Source organism: Corvus kubaryi, unplaced genomic scaffold, assembly GCF_017639235.1.
Source record: "Corvus kubaryi isolate FWS band 111438036 unplaced genomic scaffold, C.kubaryi_AGA036_p1.0 37284, whole genome shotgun sequence".
Taxonomy (NCBI): domain Eukaryota; kingdom Metazoa; phylum Chordata; class Aves; order Passeriformes; family Corvidae; genus Corvus; species Corvus kubaryi.
Genome location: NW_024581088.1, coordinates 3,368,762 through 3,383,493, shown reverse-complemented (window position 1 = coordinate 3,383,493; position 14,732 = coordinate 3,368,762). Strand labels below are relative to the sequence as shown.

The 14,732-nt window shown below is 45.4% G+C and overlaps 1 protein-coding gene across 14 annotated transcripts in view; it reads left to right on the top strand.

The window, feature by feature from the left end:
* CLIP2 (CAP-Gly domain containing linker protein 2) overlaps window positions 1-14,732 on the top strand; it is a 99,228-nt gene that overhangs the window by 52,997 nt on the left and 31,499 nt on the right. For all 14 annotated transcript variants that reach the window (XM_042025915.1, XM_042025924.1, XM_042025914.1 and 11 more), the window contains 2 exons: window positions 3,742-4,280; window positions 14,386-14,510. In XM_042025915.1, coding sequence (XP_041881849.1) covers window positions 3,742-4,280; window positions 14,386-14,510 — 664 coding nt within the window. The remainder of the gene's footprint in view (window positions 1-3,741; window positions 4,281-14,385; window positions 14,511-14,732) is intronic.

Here is a 14,732-nt window from a genome sequence, read left to right as displayed (position 1 = left end):
TCATGGCAATCCTCTTGGGTGGCTTTCCCTTCAGCTCTAAGAGGTACTTGGAGAGTGGTGGTTCCAATGTCAGATCTCTGAGAGCAGTGCCATCAGCTGATCTCACTTTTGGGCTATCCTAAGATACTCATGGGATTGAAGTCAAGTTACTCATTGCTACCATTTGCCTTCTGAAAGGCTGGTGACCAGATACCTACCTGGGAGCGTCAGAGCTCAGTCTACTTGGACTACTCTGGATGCTGTCTGACTGTCTAGTTAGTGGGTCCATCAGATCCAAAGCCAAGAGAAATTAGTTCAACTCGAGCATGGTGACTCTTGGCTTCTCTGAAAAACTGCTGCACAAAAGCGCATTAGCTGCTCTGTGGTTATTATTTCATATGTGAGTAATGAAGGCCATGTAAAACACAAGTTTCTACATTGTGGCCATAATAAAGAAGGTGAACCTCTAGGCAGTTCCTTACTTACATACTGAACTTTTGAATAGTTCACCTAATGCTCAAGAATAATGATGCTTCTGCCTGCACTGCTCAGGAGCCTGGAATGAGATTGTTTCTCTGAGATGTTGTAATTACTGTAGGTCAGCATACCTGCCTATCAGACGGGCACCTAAAACGAACAAGAGTGTGAAGTTCCACTAAAATTCTGGCTTTTGGGGGAAGACAATGTTGCACCAAGAATCCAATGAACTGTTCTTTATTTTTTTTATGGTCCAGGTAAGTTTTGAAGATGTTTGCTCTTGCAGTGAAATACAGTGAGTCTAAATTCGGTTTTAAATCCTGCTGCACTGTTTGTTCAGCCTTGGGCAGCCTTCCTGCCTTTCTTTGCTTGAGCTTTGCTGCTGAAGGATTTGCTTATCCCAGCCACATTGCAGAGGTGCTTGTGAGAGTTAATGCGACCTGTATCTTGACCATTAACTAACATCCGAAATCAAGAACTGTGCTGAAACTCAGGCTCCAGTAAGACTAGAAAAACAGTTTGGATCTCTTCTCAGTATAGTTGCAGAGCTCCCCAGATTTTATGTGCTTATAGTTCCCTGCACAGTAGGTTGAGTTTGGCTGTCCTGGACATGGTGCATACGTGTGCACAAACATGTCAGTGGCACAAGCTTTATGTGTTAGGGTGCTCTGCCAAGCACGAAACCAAGGTGTCAGTTGTGTTTCTAATTTAATTTATTCTCCTACCTTTCACAGACAGTGTTGGTGATAAACCCTTGTAGCCAGCTTTGGTTATTTAAGTTAGAGTCTTCTTAAGATATAACTTCCCAATCTGGCTGCTTTACTGTCTCGTGCTATTAAGCATTGAAATGACAATAGTGGCCTTATTTTCTGCCTGTGGTTGTTTTTATAGTTCAGATGGATGGAGCCCTGTTTCCTTCGCACTTCTTTTCATTTAAAGTCTTTTGTAAAGATCGAAAGCTCTAAGCATCCTTACAGTCTTTGGGTTTAATTTTTTTTAAGGTGAAACTGGTTCTTGGATGTAATGCTGTCCCTCTGATGGAGTTCATTTCGGTGTACCGTCTTACAAAATTGAGAGTGACACAAGCTTGAATGCCAGAAATCTGCCCAAAAGCCCCCAAAACTTAATGAAGAACATGTGGGGTTGAGGAAACTTCCAGTGCAGAGTCCAGAAGCCAGGAGAAGGTTCTCCCTGGGAGCTGGCTGAGCTCTGCTGGGAGCTCCATAGTTTCTGTTGCCACCAACATTTTCAGTTGGGGACAGTATTCACGCAGTTGGGGACAGTATTTAGTGTCCTTCCTGTGCCCATCATGGGATTTTCTCGAACATTCTCCATGTGTTATGCTGTGCATGTCCCCTTTGGCTGATCTTCTCAAGAGTTGTTCCAGCTCCAGCCCACTGAGCCCAGTGAGCTGGTTGGAGATACTTCTGTTCATGAGAGGAGTTTGTACAATCACACCTTAACTTCTGCTCTCTTCTTGTTCAGATAAGGTTCAAACCAGGCAGAGGTACTGCCTCCAGGGGCCCCAAACTGGTGGCCATAGATATTTGTTAAGTGTTGCCTCTGGAGTCTAATGAGAACCAAAGTGTCAACATTGATCCCTCGTAACACATGTGATTTAGCAGAAACTAAGTTCTTCGTGCTATTGCCCTGGTGCTTTTTTCCTTCCTCTTTGCCTCTAGCAAAGCTTTGAAAGCTTTTGCTTTGAGAGCTTTTATGTTTTTCAGGCTTTCTATGAGCTGAGCCTGATCTGTCAGGCCCATTACTTGTGAAAGAGCTGTAGCAGCCTTGCAGACTGAGCCACAGTGATGGCTGAGGCTGAACAAGTTTCACAGTTCATTACACATAAGCACTCAAGTTTGTCTTGTCTCTGCAACTGCTCAGGGTGTGGTCTGTCAGCCTTCTCTGGTAGCAAATAAAAATTTCTTCTTGGGTGTGCTTTAGACTTTTCTGGTTGGTGGCACCCAGAAACTTCAGCTGAAAGTTTGGCTGAAGAATCCAGGGAGCTTTTATTGAGCACAGGATATGTGGGATCATGTCTCCTGCACACATCCCCTACACCAGCTGTGTGGGAGAGCCACACTTGGGACCTCAGGGCTACTGAGAGCTGAGGATGGCTGAAGGTCCATGGTATGTGACTTGCTGGATCTTATTTTGCCAGCTTATGTCCTCAGTTTCTGTTGTGGTTTCTTTTGGGGCTTTACTCAACCTCCCCCTTTAACCTTCAGGAGTTTTAATGAAGTTCACATGTCCTTGTCATTTGTTGCCCTGGGGCCCAGGCTGAAAGCCCAAAGTTTGTGATAGGAGGGTTTGACAATGGGGTCAGCAAGAGTTGCATCACTGCTGTCTTGTTTGCTTGGGTTGACTGTTCCCATTCAGGCACCTGTCATGTATTTAAGGGTCCCCTTTTGTATTATGGAGAGTTTGGCCAATCAAGACTCTGCTGGAGAGTGTGAGCAGAACAGTGAATTCCAGCATCACCTGCAGTTTTCCTTCCCCAGGTAGCAGAGCACTGCTGGAAGGCTGATGCTGGAATAAGGGCACTCTTTATTCCCAGTTATATTGAGTTCCATGCACGTCATACGGCCCTGGAAGGCTGTGCATTAAGGTCTGTAGATGCTTCCTGTTTAGAGAGATGCTGTTTATTTTGAACACACTCCATGTGTCTGCTGCTGTGTTTGCTCCAGCAAAGAGCACAGCAGCAGCTGGGAAAAATGGGGAATTTGTGGAGGCAGCTGTGTGGTCCCACAGGAGCTGTTAGTGCCCTTAGTGGGACACTTAGTGGGGTTCTCATACTGCCAAGTACTAAAACATCAGTGCCTCACACTTCCTAAAAATATATATATACATTTTTTGATTTATTTTTTGGGCAAAAGCATGACTTTGGCTTCTTTCTGCAAAGCAGCAGTTCACTGGGCTCTTTTTGGTCCTTAAGCACTTACCATCACTCCTGTGCTTTTGAGCTTATCCACACTAGTGCAGCCCCTCTGGGTCTGTGAGGGGGCTGGGGTATTGTAAAAAGGGATGAAGATGTGGGCTCATTTCTTTATGTTCTATGTGAGACCTGCAGAAGCTGAGCAGCAGATGGAGATTCTGTGCAGGTTGCATTCCCGCTGAGGAAGGTGTGTAAGCAATGGGGTTCACTCAGGTTTAATCTTCACAGGGTGTAAACCTGCGATCTAAGTTGTCCCAGAAGTTTCCTTTCTGTAAATGCCTTTTCCTGGTGCTTTGACTTCCTTCTAGGATGTCTCCTTATACCAAAACCTCTTTTTCCTTGATTCACAGGCTCACCTTTACACAAACAGGGTACCACATCCACCACCAGCGCCGAGAAGTCGGGTTCAAAGGTTGCCGAGGTGGGCGATGATTTCCTGGGAGACTTTGTGGTGGGCGAACGTGTCTGGGTGAATGGAGTGAAGCCAGGTGTGATCCAGTACCTTGGGGAGACGCAATTTGCTCCAGGCCAGTGGGCAGGGGTTGTTCTGGATGACCCAGTGGGTAAGAATGACGGCTCTGTCGGAGGAGTGCGATACTTTGAGTGCCAGCCGCTGCAGGGGATTTTTACGCGACCATCCAAGCTGACGCGGCAGCCGGTGGCCGAGGGCTCAGGGAGTGACGCCCCCTCCGTGGACTCCCTGACGGCTCAGAACTTGTCATTGCACTCGGGGACGGCCACGCCACCTCTGTCCACTCGTGTGATCCCGCTGCGGGAGAGCGTCCTGAACAGTGCCATGAAGACGGGCAACGAGTCTGGATCAAACCTCTCAGACAGTGGGTCTGTGAAAAAAGGGGAGAAGGACTTACGGCTTGGAGATCGTGTGTTGGTGAGTTGATTGTGGGGTCCCCCTGGAAGGGCAAAGGACAAGGATTTGTCCCCCCACCGAGTGTTCCTGGTCAGTTTCAGGACGAGAGGAAAGGAGGACAGGGTTGGTGGTGAGGTGTGGGATGGAGCATGGTCTTGGGAGATGCCGGGGCCAAGTAGGCGTGAAACGTCTACACTGTTATTTGGGTTGTTGTGTCTTCTGGACATGTCTCTCTTTCACACTGGTGCAGGAGTACATATTCCAAAGTACTTCTTGTATTGGACAAGTCCTGAACTGGAGAAAGATGTCAGAGAGAGAACAACTGAAACCCGAGGGAAATAGAAGCAAAACCATTTATGTTCTAATTTAGTGATACTCCATAATGGAGTGTATTATTTTGGCTTTCAAGGAATTTGCAGCAGTGTCTTGTTGCATGTGGCTGTACATAGTTGGAAAGGACTTGCAAGAATCTCTCCTGTTGGTTGCTCTTTCTGGTGGTTCAGTTTTCTTATGTCAGATGTGACACAAACTCCTTTCCTGTACAGAAAGGAGCTTCCAGTAATTTTTAAAATATGGCAGGACTTTGGGAGAGTTCACTGTTGTGATGGATGGGTCCTCCACATCTGATTTCTGTTGTTATTTTCATTATTTGAAATAGACTACCTGATGACTTTAAGCCAAAATGCCACACTTGCACTAGGAATGGGTTACTGGAAGTTTGCCACCTAGTTTGTCATTATTTGTGTCCTAGCAAAGGAGATGAAGAAGGAAAAGACTGATATCAAAGACAGGGAGACAGTTCTGTCCTGCAGCTCTGTAAGAGAGTCTGGTTTTGTTAGTGTGTGTGATACATAGTGTGGTATCAAATATTGGAAGAGCCAAGCATTTGAGCACAGATCTGTTGTGACTGAATCCCGAGTAGTATCTCTGGATCTAAAAGGTAAAGGTGACTCTGACTGACAGCCATGACAGGTTGCAGAGGGATCAGTCTTTGCACATCCTGGGTAATGTGAATCCCATTTAAAGTTATCCATGTAGTGTTTCCTTTTTGGGGCACCTGGTTCCAGTACCAGCAGTGGTTGTGGGGGAGGGCAGACAGACTGGACATCTGTTTAATGACAGGTGTCTGGTAGAACTGGCTCCACAGTCAACGTGAATCAGGAGTGTGTGCAGGGACTGCCAGAGCCAATCCCAAATGTCCTTTTGGGACAAATTTTGGGTTGTCCAATAGTTTTTATTTTATTTATATAGAATGTCAACAATGTAAAGTTGGTTATTTTCAGAGGAGGGAAAGTGAAGATTGGTTCTGCTTATGTTCACTGGATGATACTTTGTAAACCTAGTGTGAATATGTAGGTTTGTAGAGGTGAGAGAGTTCTGTTTTCTCAAATTTTCCCCAAAACATGCACAGGAGCTGACACTTGCTCAAGGGTCTGTCTGCTTCCTGATTTCAGCAGAGTCGGCCTCTCATCCCTCCCCATCTCTACTGGCAGCAAAGCTGCTGCTGTCCCTGCAGTCCCAGGACAGGGTGGGCAGGGAAAGGTGGCAGCACGGTTCTGTTTGCATGAGCATTGATGCTTCATGTTGGTGTGTTACAGCAGCCACACATGGGGAAAAATTAACCTGCGGATCTGTCCTCTTTTTGATCAGTTTGTTTGCTCCCATTTTCTCCTGTGCCTGTTACAGGGAGTGGGGGGGAGTGTTCAGGTTAGAACTTAGAATTTTAGAAGCAGCAGTCATAGAATGCAAACTGCAAAATATAAAATCTGTGTTCTTTCTGAACCGGGCGAACAATGGAATGATGTTCTCCAGACTTGTTTTACCCCTTTCTTCTCCTGACCATAACCCCTCTGAGACAGGACCTGTTCCCTGAACACTCTTCTCATGTCAGTGGGGCCCACACAGAGTGAATTTTGGCATAGCCACAGAATACAACCAGGGAGCATCTCTCCCCTGAACTTCTGTTGAGTTGTGTTTTAGGGATGGTTTGTGGTTTTTATTTGTTTTTAATGAGGGTGCATCCTTAAAAGCATGCCCTCCCTTGCTTGCTAATTTCTCCACCTCAGATGTTATTAGATAAAGTTTGTGCTATGACTTGTTAGTGTAATAAATAGCTCCAAAAGAGCGAGCCTGGAATAAGCTTAGTCTCTCCCTGGTTCTAGCAGGAATGCTCAGCTTACAGAAACATCAGGAATTGTTTGCACGCAGTCATAGAGATCCAGGAAAAGAACAGATAATAACAAGAAGAAATAATCTGCTGTTATGGTTCATTCACATGTGCTTGGCTTGGCAGCTGACTTTTATTTTACTTATGGGAGATGTCAGTTAATCATGTTGGGTGTTGGAATACATAAACAATAATTCTGAATTAACCTGAGTTGCCTCAAGTTCCCTGAGCAAATCTTTGTTAATCCTCTATGGATTGGTACAGTTTTAGTTGTCTTTATTACTCTTAGTGTTTCCTTTTCTGAAAGAGTGTCTTTTCATTTGAGAGTGGCTTTTGGGTGCATGGGATCCACCAAAGGCTTTTCAGATGAGGGAGGATATGTGTTTTCAGTGGCTGCTTGTGATGGAGCACAAGGTTGCAGGGGACCTTTCCAGGTCGGCCAGATGGACACCTGGTTCTCTGCAGTCTGGCCATTTCCTGATAGTGCCTTTCTTTAACTTCGTTAAAATGTATTATAGCTTGAAGACATTTTTGCTTTTCAGTTACTTTGTTCCAAGACCCTTTCTGACTCTCCAGCAGTTGCAGAAAGTGACTTTCAGCTTTCCATTAGCAGCTTTCCATTAGAAGAGTTAGATAATATTTGCCTTTGGCACTCAGACTTTTTCCCAGGATGTAAAAATTACATTAAAGAGATGAAAAATCCACCCTAATATTGTAGAACTCATCTCTTGAAGTCTAGCAAATAAATGTGGGGCAATTATTAACCTTTGCTTTAGTGACAGTGGAGCTTCCTGAAGTGGGATAATTGCTGGAGTTCTGCTGATAATTGCTTTCTGACTTCCTGCAGGGAAAGAAGGGATGGAAAGAAACAGAGCAGTGGAGCATTTTCTGCCTGGGAGGAATTTCTGCTTGTTTTTTTGCCTAAGAAAATGTATTTTGCATTCTTTATGGAGAGGCTTTCTTAGCAGCTGAATTCATTCCCCCCTTCGATGCCATTGCTTTCTGAAGAAGTGGGGGAATGAGGTGGTTTTATTATATGTCAGCCTAAATAAAAAATAACTTAAACAAAAAAATTCCTCTTAGAATAGGTGTTCTGCCCTTCAGCCATGTTTGTGTCTCCTAACTGGGATTGTGCACTTCAGCATTGAAGTGGAGTAATAAATAAGACTGGTTAAGGGCCAGGTTATATCCCAGTGGCTGGTTCAGTTGCTGAGGGGTATTGCCCCAGATACCTTTTGGATGGATTCCAGGTTTGTGGTTCTGCTGGAACTTGCAGGTCTTCAAAGCCAGTGCAAATGCTGAAACAGCAGCACTTGCAGGGAGAGTCGATGAAGCAGCACCTCAGCTGATGTGGGGCAGGACTGTGTGAAGCCTGCCTGGGCTGCTGAAAATGGATCCTGGGCTTCCCCCTCAGTGTGTGGTTTTAATCATCTTGTCTGTCTGCTGCAAACTGCTTTTGCCTGCAGTGCGTTGCAGCCCCTGGCTCCTGGCAAATGATGGAATGCGCTCATGAATAAACGAATCAAGTTCTTTCCTCAGCATCCCCCCAGCACGTCTCTGCCACAGCCCTGCTTGGCCAGCCTGGAGCTGCAGAAAGCATTGAACCACCTGAGTGAGAAATAATTTCCTGAGAAGCTCCCTGGGCAGGAGGATTGGAACCTAAGCCCTTCTCCTTGGGCAGAGACAACTCACTGCTCTGCTGCCACCAAGTTCCTGAGCTATTTCAGTGCCTGAGACTGAAGCCTCACTGCTGGAAAGGCATGCAAGGTGTTACAAAGGAAGGATTCCTGCTCTTTATTTTCCTGATTAACTACTGGAGCTCTCCCAGTTTGTGGGGTCCTAGAGGTGCAGCAATGTTCCTGTGTGGCCTTTTTCAGACAAACAATCACCAGGCATATTCCCTTATTGCTAACCAGGCAGAAGAGAAGGAAGGATTCCATTCTGTAGTTCTATCAAGGCAGGATTCTTAGTATTCCACTGCCTGCTTAGAGCTCCATCCATAAGACCAGCAATTGCCATGTCATGACTAGAGAGTGTTGCAGAATGGCAAAGTGTGGGAATGATGGATCTCTGTCCCTATGGAAGTTTGTGACAGGCAGTGGGAAGTGCAGTGTTCCAGCTGTTTGCAGGATTCAAGAGACAAGAGAACACCTAGGACTCCTAGTTGGAGCTCTTTCCCTACTATAAATTGTTGCTGGAAAGGGGCTTTTTACAGGAGTGTGTAGTGTCAGGATAAGGGTGAACTGCTTCAAACTGGCAGAGTAGGGTTAGATTCTATATTAGGAAAATATTCTTTGCCTGTGAGGGTGGTGAGGGGCTGGCACAGGTTGTCCAGAGAAGTTGTGGCTGCCCCATCACTGGAAGGGTTCAGGGCAAGGTTGGATGGGGCTTGGAGCAACCTGGGATAGTGGAAGGTGTCCCTGCCTGTGGCAGGGGATGGAACAAGATGAACTTTAAGATCCCTTCTAACCTAAACCATCCTGTTTCTATGATTACCTGGGACTGCAGTGAAACAAAGAGGGAAATAAATAGCCTAAAGCAGCCTAACATTAGTACATTAACCCTTAGAGGCTCTTCGTGCACACCCTCCTAACCATTCATTTGGACTGAGACACTGCCTGGCCCTTGTCTGCTGGGTGCAATATCTGTCATTAAATAGGAGTTGTAAGTGGCCTGTGGTGGAGCAAACTGTGTTACTAACGTGGGCGGACTTGGTATCGGAGACAACCCCAAGAGAGGATGCTGTAATTCCAGGCTTTCCTCTTACACCACCTCCCTAGGATATTATTTTCTCACTGGTGCCTGACAGATAAATGCACAGAAATGTCTTGCATCAGCAGCACTGTCAGACTCATCACTGTGCAATGCTGACTTGTGCTGTGGGGATGGGTAGGCACAAAGATAAAGTGGTTGGATGAAAAGAAACTATAAAAAATTCCTGTAGCTTCACATATGGAGGGCTGGCCTGTAATTCCTGGCTGTCTGTTTCTCCCCTCACCCTAAAAGCCAGTTCTGGCATTCTCAGATGACATGGTATTTTTCCAATCAGATAAAGCTGCTGATGGCCAGATGCCACAAGTTGTATTTACAGATAAACAAGACCACAAGCCAGATCTCCAGCTTTCACTAGCTGCTGAACACTAGCCCTGGCTAGTGGGACACTAGCCCTAGCTGGGACACAGCTCTGGTATGTGATGGCCACATCTCCCATAGGTACACACATTTACCCCCTGGCATTTACAGGTCATTATTTCAGGTGATCTGTAGTAGCTGGACCCACAGCCTGTGCCTTTGCCAAAAGCACCCTCTGTAAATCAAGTATGATTGTACAGTGGTTTTCAATGCTTGGAAGAGCTAAACTGTGTGTGATGGAAAAACACAGCTCCTGCCTCTCTCAGCTTGGGTGGAAATAGGATCCTTTACTGTGTGGATGAGTATGGGGAGGGGGAAATAAACCCAGCCAGTTATCCCCAAGGGAAAGGATGGTTGCTCCAGCTTACAGGCTGGATAGAGCCTGCAGGTACAGCTCAAACCAGAACAAGCCACACTTGTCCAGTTAAGGTGATTTCCAAGTTCTTGTTGGCATCATCCAGTAACAGAGTGGAATAAGCTGATGTGCTGCACACAAAAAGTAGTTGAAGGTCCTCAGAGTGTAAAGCAAGTGTCCTGTGTGTGCTCTTTTTCCCCCACCCCCTTCCTCCTTCTTCTCACAGGCGAGCAGCAGGAGAGTGCCATGGCTCTGCTGGGACCCAGCATAGGACATGGGAGCTCTGCAGAGGAGGCTTGTCTGCGTGCTGGGCACTTTATGTTCCCACCTCCACCCTCTGGTCAGCAGCCCTGTCTTGTGGAAACACTTTGAAAATCAATTAAATGGGTAAATTAGAATGTCAAACAGAAAGTACAGTGTTACCTCTGGGTTTCTGCATGGGAGTATGCTCAAGCAGGTGCCTCAGCCATTGCTGACCCCTGAACGTGCATGACATGGTCAGGGACAGTCCCTGTTGGCCTGAAAGGCACAGAGAATTCTACTTTTCTCTTCTTCCTGAGCAGTATTGAGTGTATCACAAGCAGAGCAATGCCCACAGGCCCTAGAGTGAGGGCAGCTCCCAAGAGGTTCTTGCTTAGAGCAAGAAACTTCTGTGGGATGAGCAGGGCCATGAGGAGCAAAGAGCAAACACAGGCTGGAGGGGGTGTTAATTTGGTAAATAGTTTAAATGATATATTAGCTCTGATGAAGACAGTGTCTGGAATGATTAGCATGATTGTCTTTTCAGCCCTGGGATACTGGTCTGGATCCCATTTTGTCATTTTGATGGGAAAAGCATAGTGACATGTGATGTCAGTGATACTACAATTAGCAGAGAAGGTGTGTAGATGTCCTTCCATGACTGCATGTTGCTGCTCTGATTCACCAGTAGATACAGACCTGCTAAATATCCTTGGCTTCATTTTGTTGTGAAGGTGAAGCCCAAGACTGTCCCTTGAAACTACTGGAGATCTTTCACTGGGGAAAGGACCAGTTAGGAAGATAGCCTTTGATTAAAGGCATGAAAAAGGGGGAAGAGACCTTCAGTCTGGAGCTGAATGTTCCAGGAGCTGCATGTTCCAGGAGCTGCAAGGTGTGTGGCTCGGAGGCTGCTCAGCTCCAGCTGAAGAGGAAGGGCTACCATGAGCTTGTTTAAACTTAACCATAAGTGTTTTTACCTGAAGTGGAGAAACTTGGAGTGTTGAGATTGGTCAAAATAATCTCCAAAACAAAAAAAATCTAGTATCACTGTGTCAATATTGTTTCCATTTTTTGGAATTTCCAGAAAGAGCTCTTTTTAGCTGCTTGATGCTTGGTGGTTGTTGTTGTTGTTTCTCTCAAAACAACTGTAAAAGCAATAACACTTTATATTTGGTAAAATCCCATTCTCTTGGGCATGAATAATCTCAGCAATAGTTTTGGTAAGGTAACTATTAAAGGCTTCTCAGAAAAGCTCAGGGAGTTTGGTTCATTTTTGAGTGAAATGGCTCTAAAAGCCGTGACATGTCTGAACTGAGGTTGATGGCAGCCTTGCTAATTCTGTGCTGTCTCAGGCTTTAGCAGAGAGGGGTTGCCCTCTCCACTTTGTCCTTGCTTCACTCCGGACACTGGGCATGATGAAGATGTGGCTGTGACTGACCAATGGGCCAGGCTGAGAGATGCAGATAAATTCCCCATAAATTCATGACTTGCAGTGGCACTGATGCCAATGTCAGTCTGGGATGTTCTGGGTTGAGATCCTCTGGTCTGCATGCCATAGGAGCCATCCATGCTTAGCTGCTGTTCATACCTGGATTATAGATAGTGGTATCCAAGCCAGGCATGGGCAGAAGGGATGGCTGTGAGCCCCCATGAGTTATACCATGCCATTACTAACTTCCTTGGCTGCCTTGTATCCTCTCCCAAGGTGATACCTCTGACTTATTGAAGGGTCTGATAGAATCAAACATTCTGTTCTGATGAGACCATTTCATACACAGGCACAACCTGCTGATTGGCTTCTTCAAAGCATTTTTTATTTTAGCAGCATTAACTGAATAAATCTGCATGTCTGAGTTGGGTGAATTTTATGGACTCTCCATCCATCAGAGTTTTTGCATGCCTGCCAAAAGATGGGAAGCTCAACAAGAGGCTCAAGCACTGGCATGTAAGTGTGATAGCCTGATCTTGGCTTCTAATTGCACTGCTAGTTGGGCTGTGGGGAGCCCAGGCTCTTGGAGAGCAGATGTGTCTGTCCTGGCTTGGGGGAGAACGTGATGCTGTATGGCAGGGCGTGTTTTACAGAGAGGATGGCAGAATAATTAACGTTCAGAAGTGAAAATAGAATACACTGCTCTGGCAGGCGGGAATCGTGTGGCCATTCAGGGAAGTGTTGGATCTGATCTGTGCTTAGGGTCTTTTCTGACATGGGGCTTTTGGGTGGGAGCATGACCTGCATTCTTACTTACTGCACAGTTTTAGTGTTGGCATAAATAAGGTGTGTATCAGGTCAGTAGGGGTAGTTTATTACTCTCTTGGTTGGAAACAGCTTTCTCAAATAAAAATACTGCTGGGGACATAACTGAGTGGTCCTTTGTGTGGATGGAGGAGGGGGACCCTGCAGTAGATGCCACTGCCATACTGATGGAGGGGGGTCACTGGTTTTTTTTAAGATTTACATGAGTCTCTGTCAGGGTCCTATGGATTGGTAAAGGAAATATCTGACTCAACATCTGGAATTAAAACTCCATAAAAATAAAATTGAGGGGGCACACCAGAATGGGAAGTTCCTATGAATGACATTAAGATTAATTACACTTATATGGAGTTCAACCTGCAGCTAAAGAAATGTATTAGAATGGCATTAAATCATTGCATTAAGAGGCTAAATTTGTATAAACTCAAATCAATCAAAGTAGGCATTGGCATTTAACTGTGAGTGATAGGTAAAGAATTCACTGCAACTGTTCAAATCTGTAACTTGCTAAGTACCTAATACTGAAATCGAATTGTCTTTTTACTCCTGGGCACAATGTAGGACCAGAAACCTTTCTTATGATCCTTTTCCTGCTGGCAAATATTTTACTCTATTCTGTAACAAAGAGAACAACATCCCCAAAGATTTTCTTCCATGAGCAGCAGCGCTTTGAATCCCTAGTGAGAGAAATTCCAGAGGACTAACCCAAGCTGTATGCTGCAGCCTCCCAGGACTTGAGGTAGGACCCAGGCTTTAGAGCTGTGCCATTTAGTCCATAAAGGTGCAATTATTTTTAGTCTGGGAAAACTCTTTTTTCCTTTGCATAAGCAATTTTTTAGGGATTTAGAATTGGTAAATCTAACATGCCTACCCTGGAATACACAAACCCAGAGAGTTCAGCTCTCACTGTTTTCTGTAGGAAAGTAATACTCTGTTGATACCTTTTAATGTTGAATTTAATATTAAGAAAATTAATAACTGCAAGTAATTCAGGATGAAGCTGCAAATTTAATTTTAAACTTATTTTTAAGCTCTCTTCCTTGAATTTAGGTGTTAGCAGAGATAGGCTATAAAAGACTTAGATCATATACTGATTTACTTGTAGTATGAACCTTTAGAACCACCCTCCTTCTTTTCTGTCTCCCTTTTCTCAGCGTAAGTGTCTAAGTGGGAGTGTTTAGTGCAGAGGCAGCTGCTGCTCAGTGCCACATGCTCTCGGAGCAATGATCAAAATACAGCTCCAAAGGTTCCTGACTTTTGCCCTCCTTCAGCGTCCTCAGTAAGCTGGAAACTTTAAGAACTTTAAGTGTAAATTCAGGAGAAAAAGGTGTGATTTATTTTTATTTCTCCATGGTGGGGGAAGAAACCTGTGCTGGAGGATGCCTGGCAGTGAGCTGAGCCCCACTCGCATGCGGTTTGCCAGCACTGGGAATTGCTGTAGGAAGTGTAGATAAAAGTGGAGACTTTTTCTGTACAAAACACCTCTATTTTGAACAGTTTTTACATCTTTAGCAAACCCTGCCTGGGAGCAAGCTGAGGAGCAATGAATGCTTTCCTGGCTCAGCTGTCCCCTTGCTGTCCTGTCCCAGTATTGCCCAGAACTGCTGGCTGAATGAAAACCTGTCAGTGCAGGTCATGGTTCTTCAGGCAAGGCAGGTACAAGCTGTGCCTGCAGGGCTTAAACTCCTTTGTGGCCTCACAAGTAACTTGGTGCAATTAGTTGACACCTTGAAATATGTTTTCATTATATTTACTCTGACATCTTCCAGGCAGGCAGTCCCAAAAGTGCGAGTTCATCAATTCACTTTTAATTATTGGAAAGACAACTTCAGTGCTGGGAGAACTTGGTGTGAGAACTATCTGCTGACAGAAAATACAGATGTCTTGTCCCCCTCTCTAAATACTTGTCCCAGATTTAGTCCCCTTGTGTCAGTGCTAGTGCTGCCATCTCTAATCCTCAACATCTTATCTCTGACAGGTTGGTGGGACAAAGACGGGAGTCGTGCGCTACGTGGGAGAGACGGATTTTGCCAAAGGAGAGTGGTGTGGTGTGGAGCTGGATGAACCCCTGGGAAAGAATGATGGGGCGGTTGCTGGTACAAGGTACTGTGTGCTCTGAACCCCAGCCTGGGTCCTACACACCTCCTGGGGTGGCTGGGGGGCAAATGCCATCAGACCTGGGAGGAGCGTTAGGGCTGTGTTTGGTTGGCCATTGTGGGTTGGGAGGAAGAGTCTAATTTTGAGTCTTTTAGGCTTTCGGATAACCTTGCAGGGAGATTGTACTAGTTTGAAAACAAACCAGTGGGAGGCACTAAGTCAGAATAA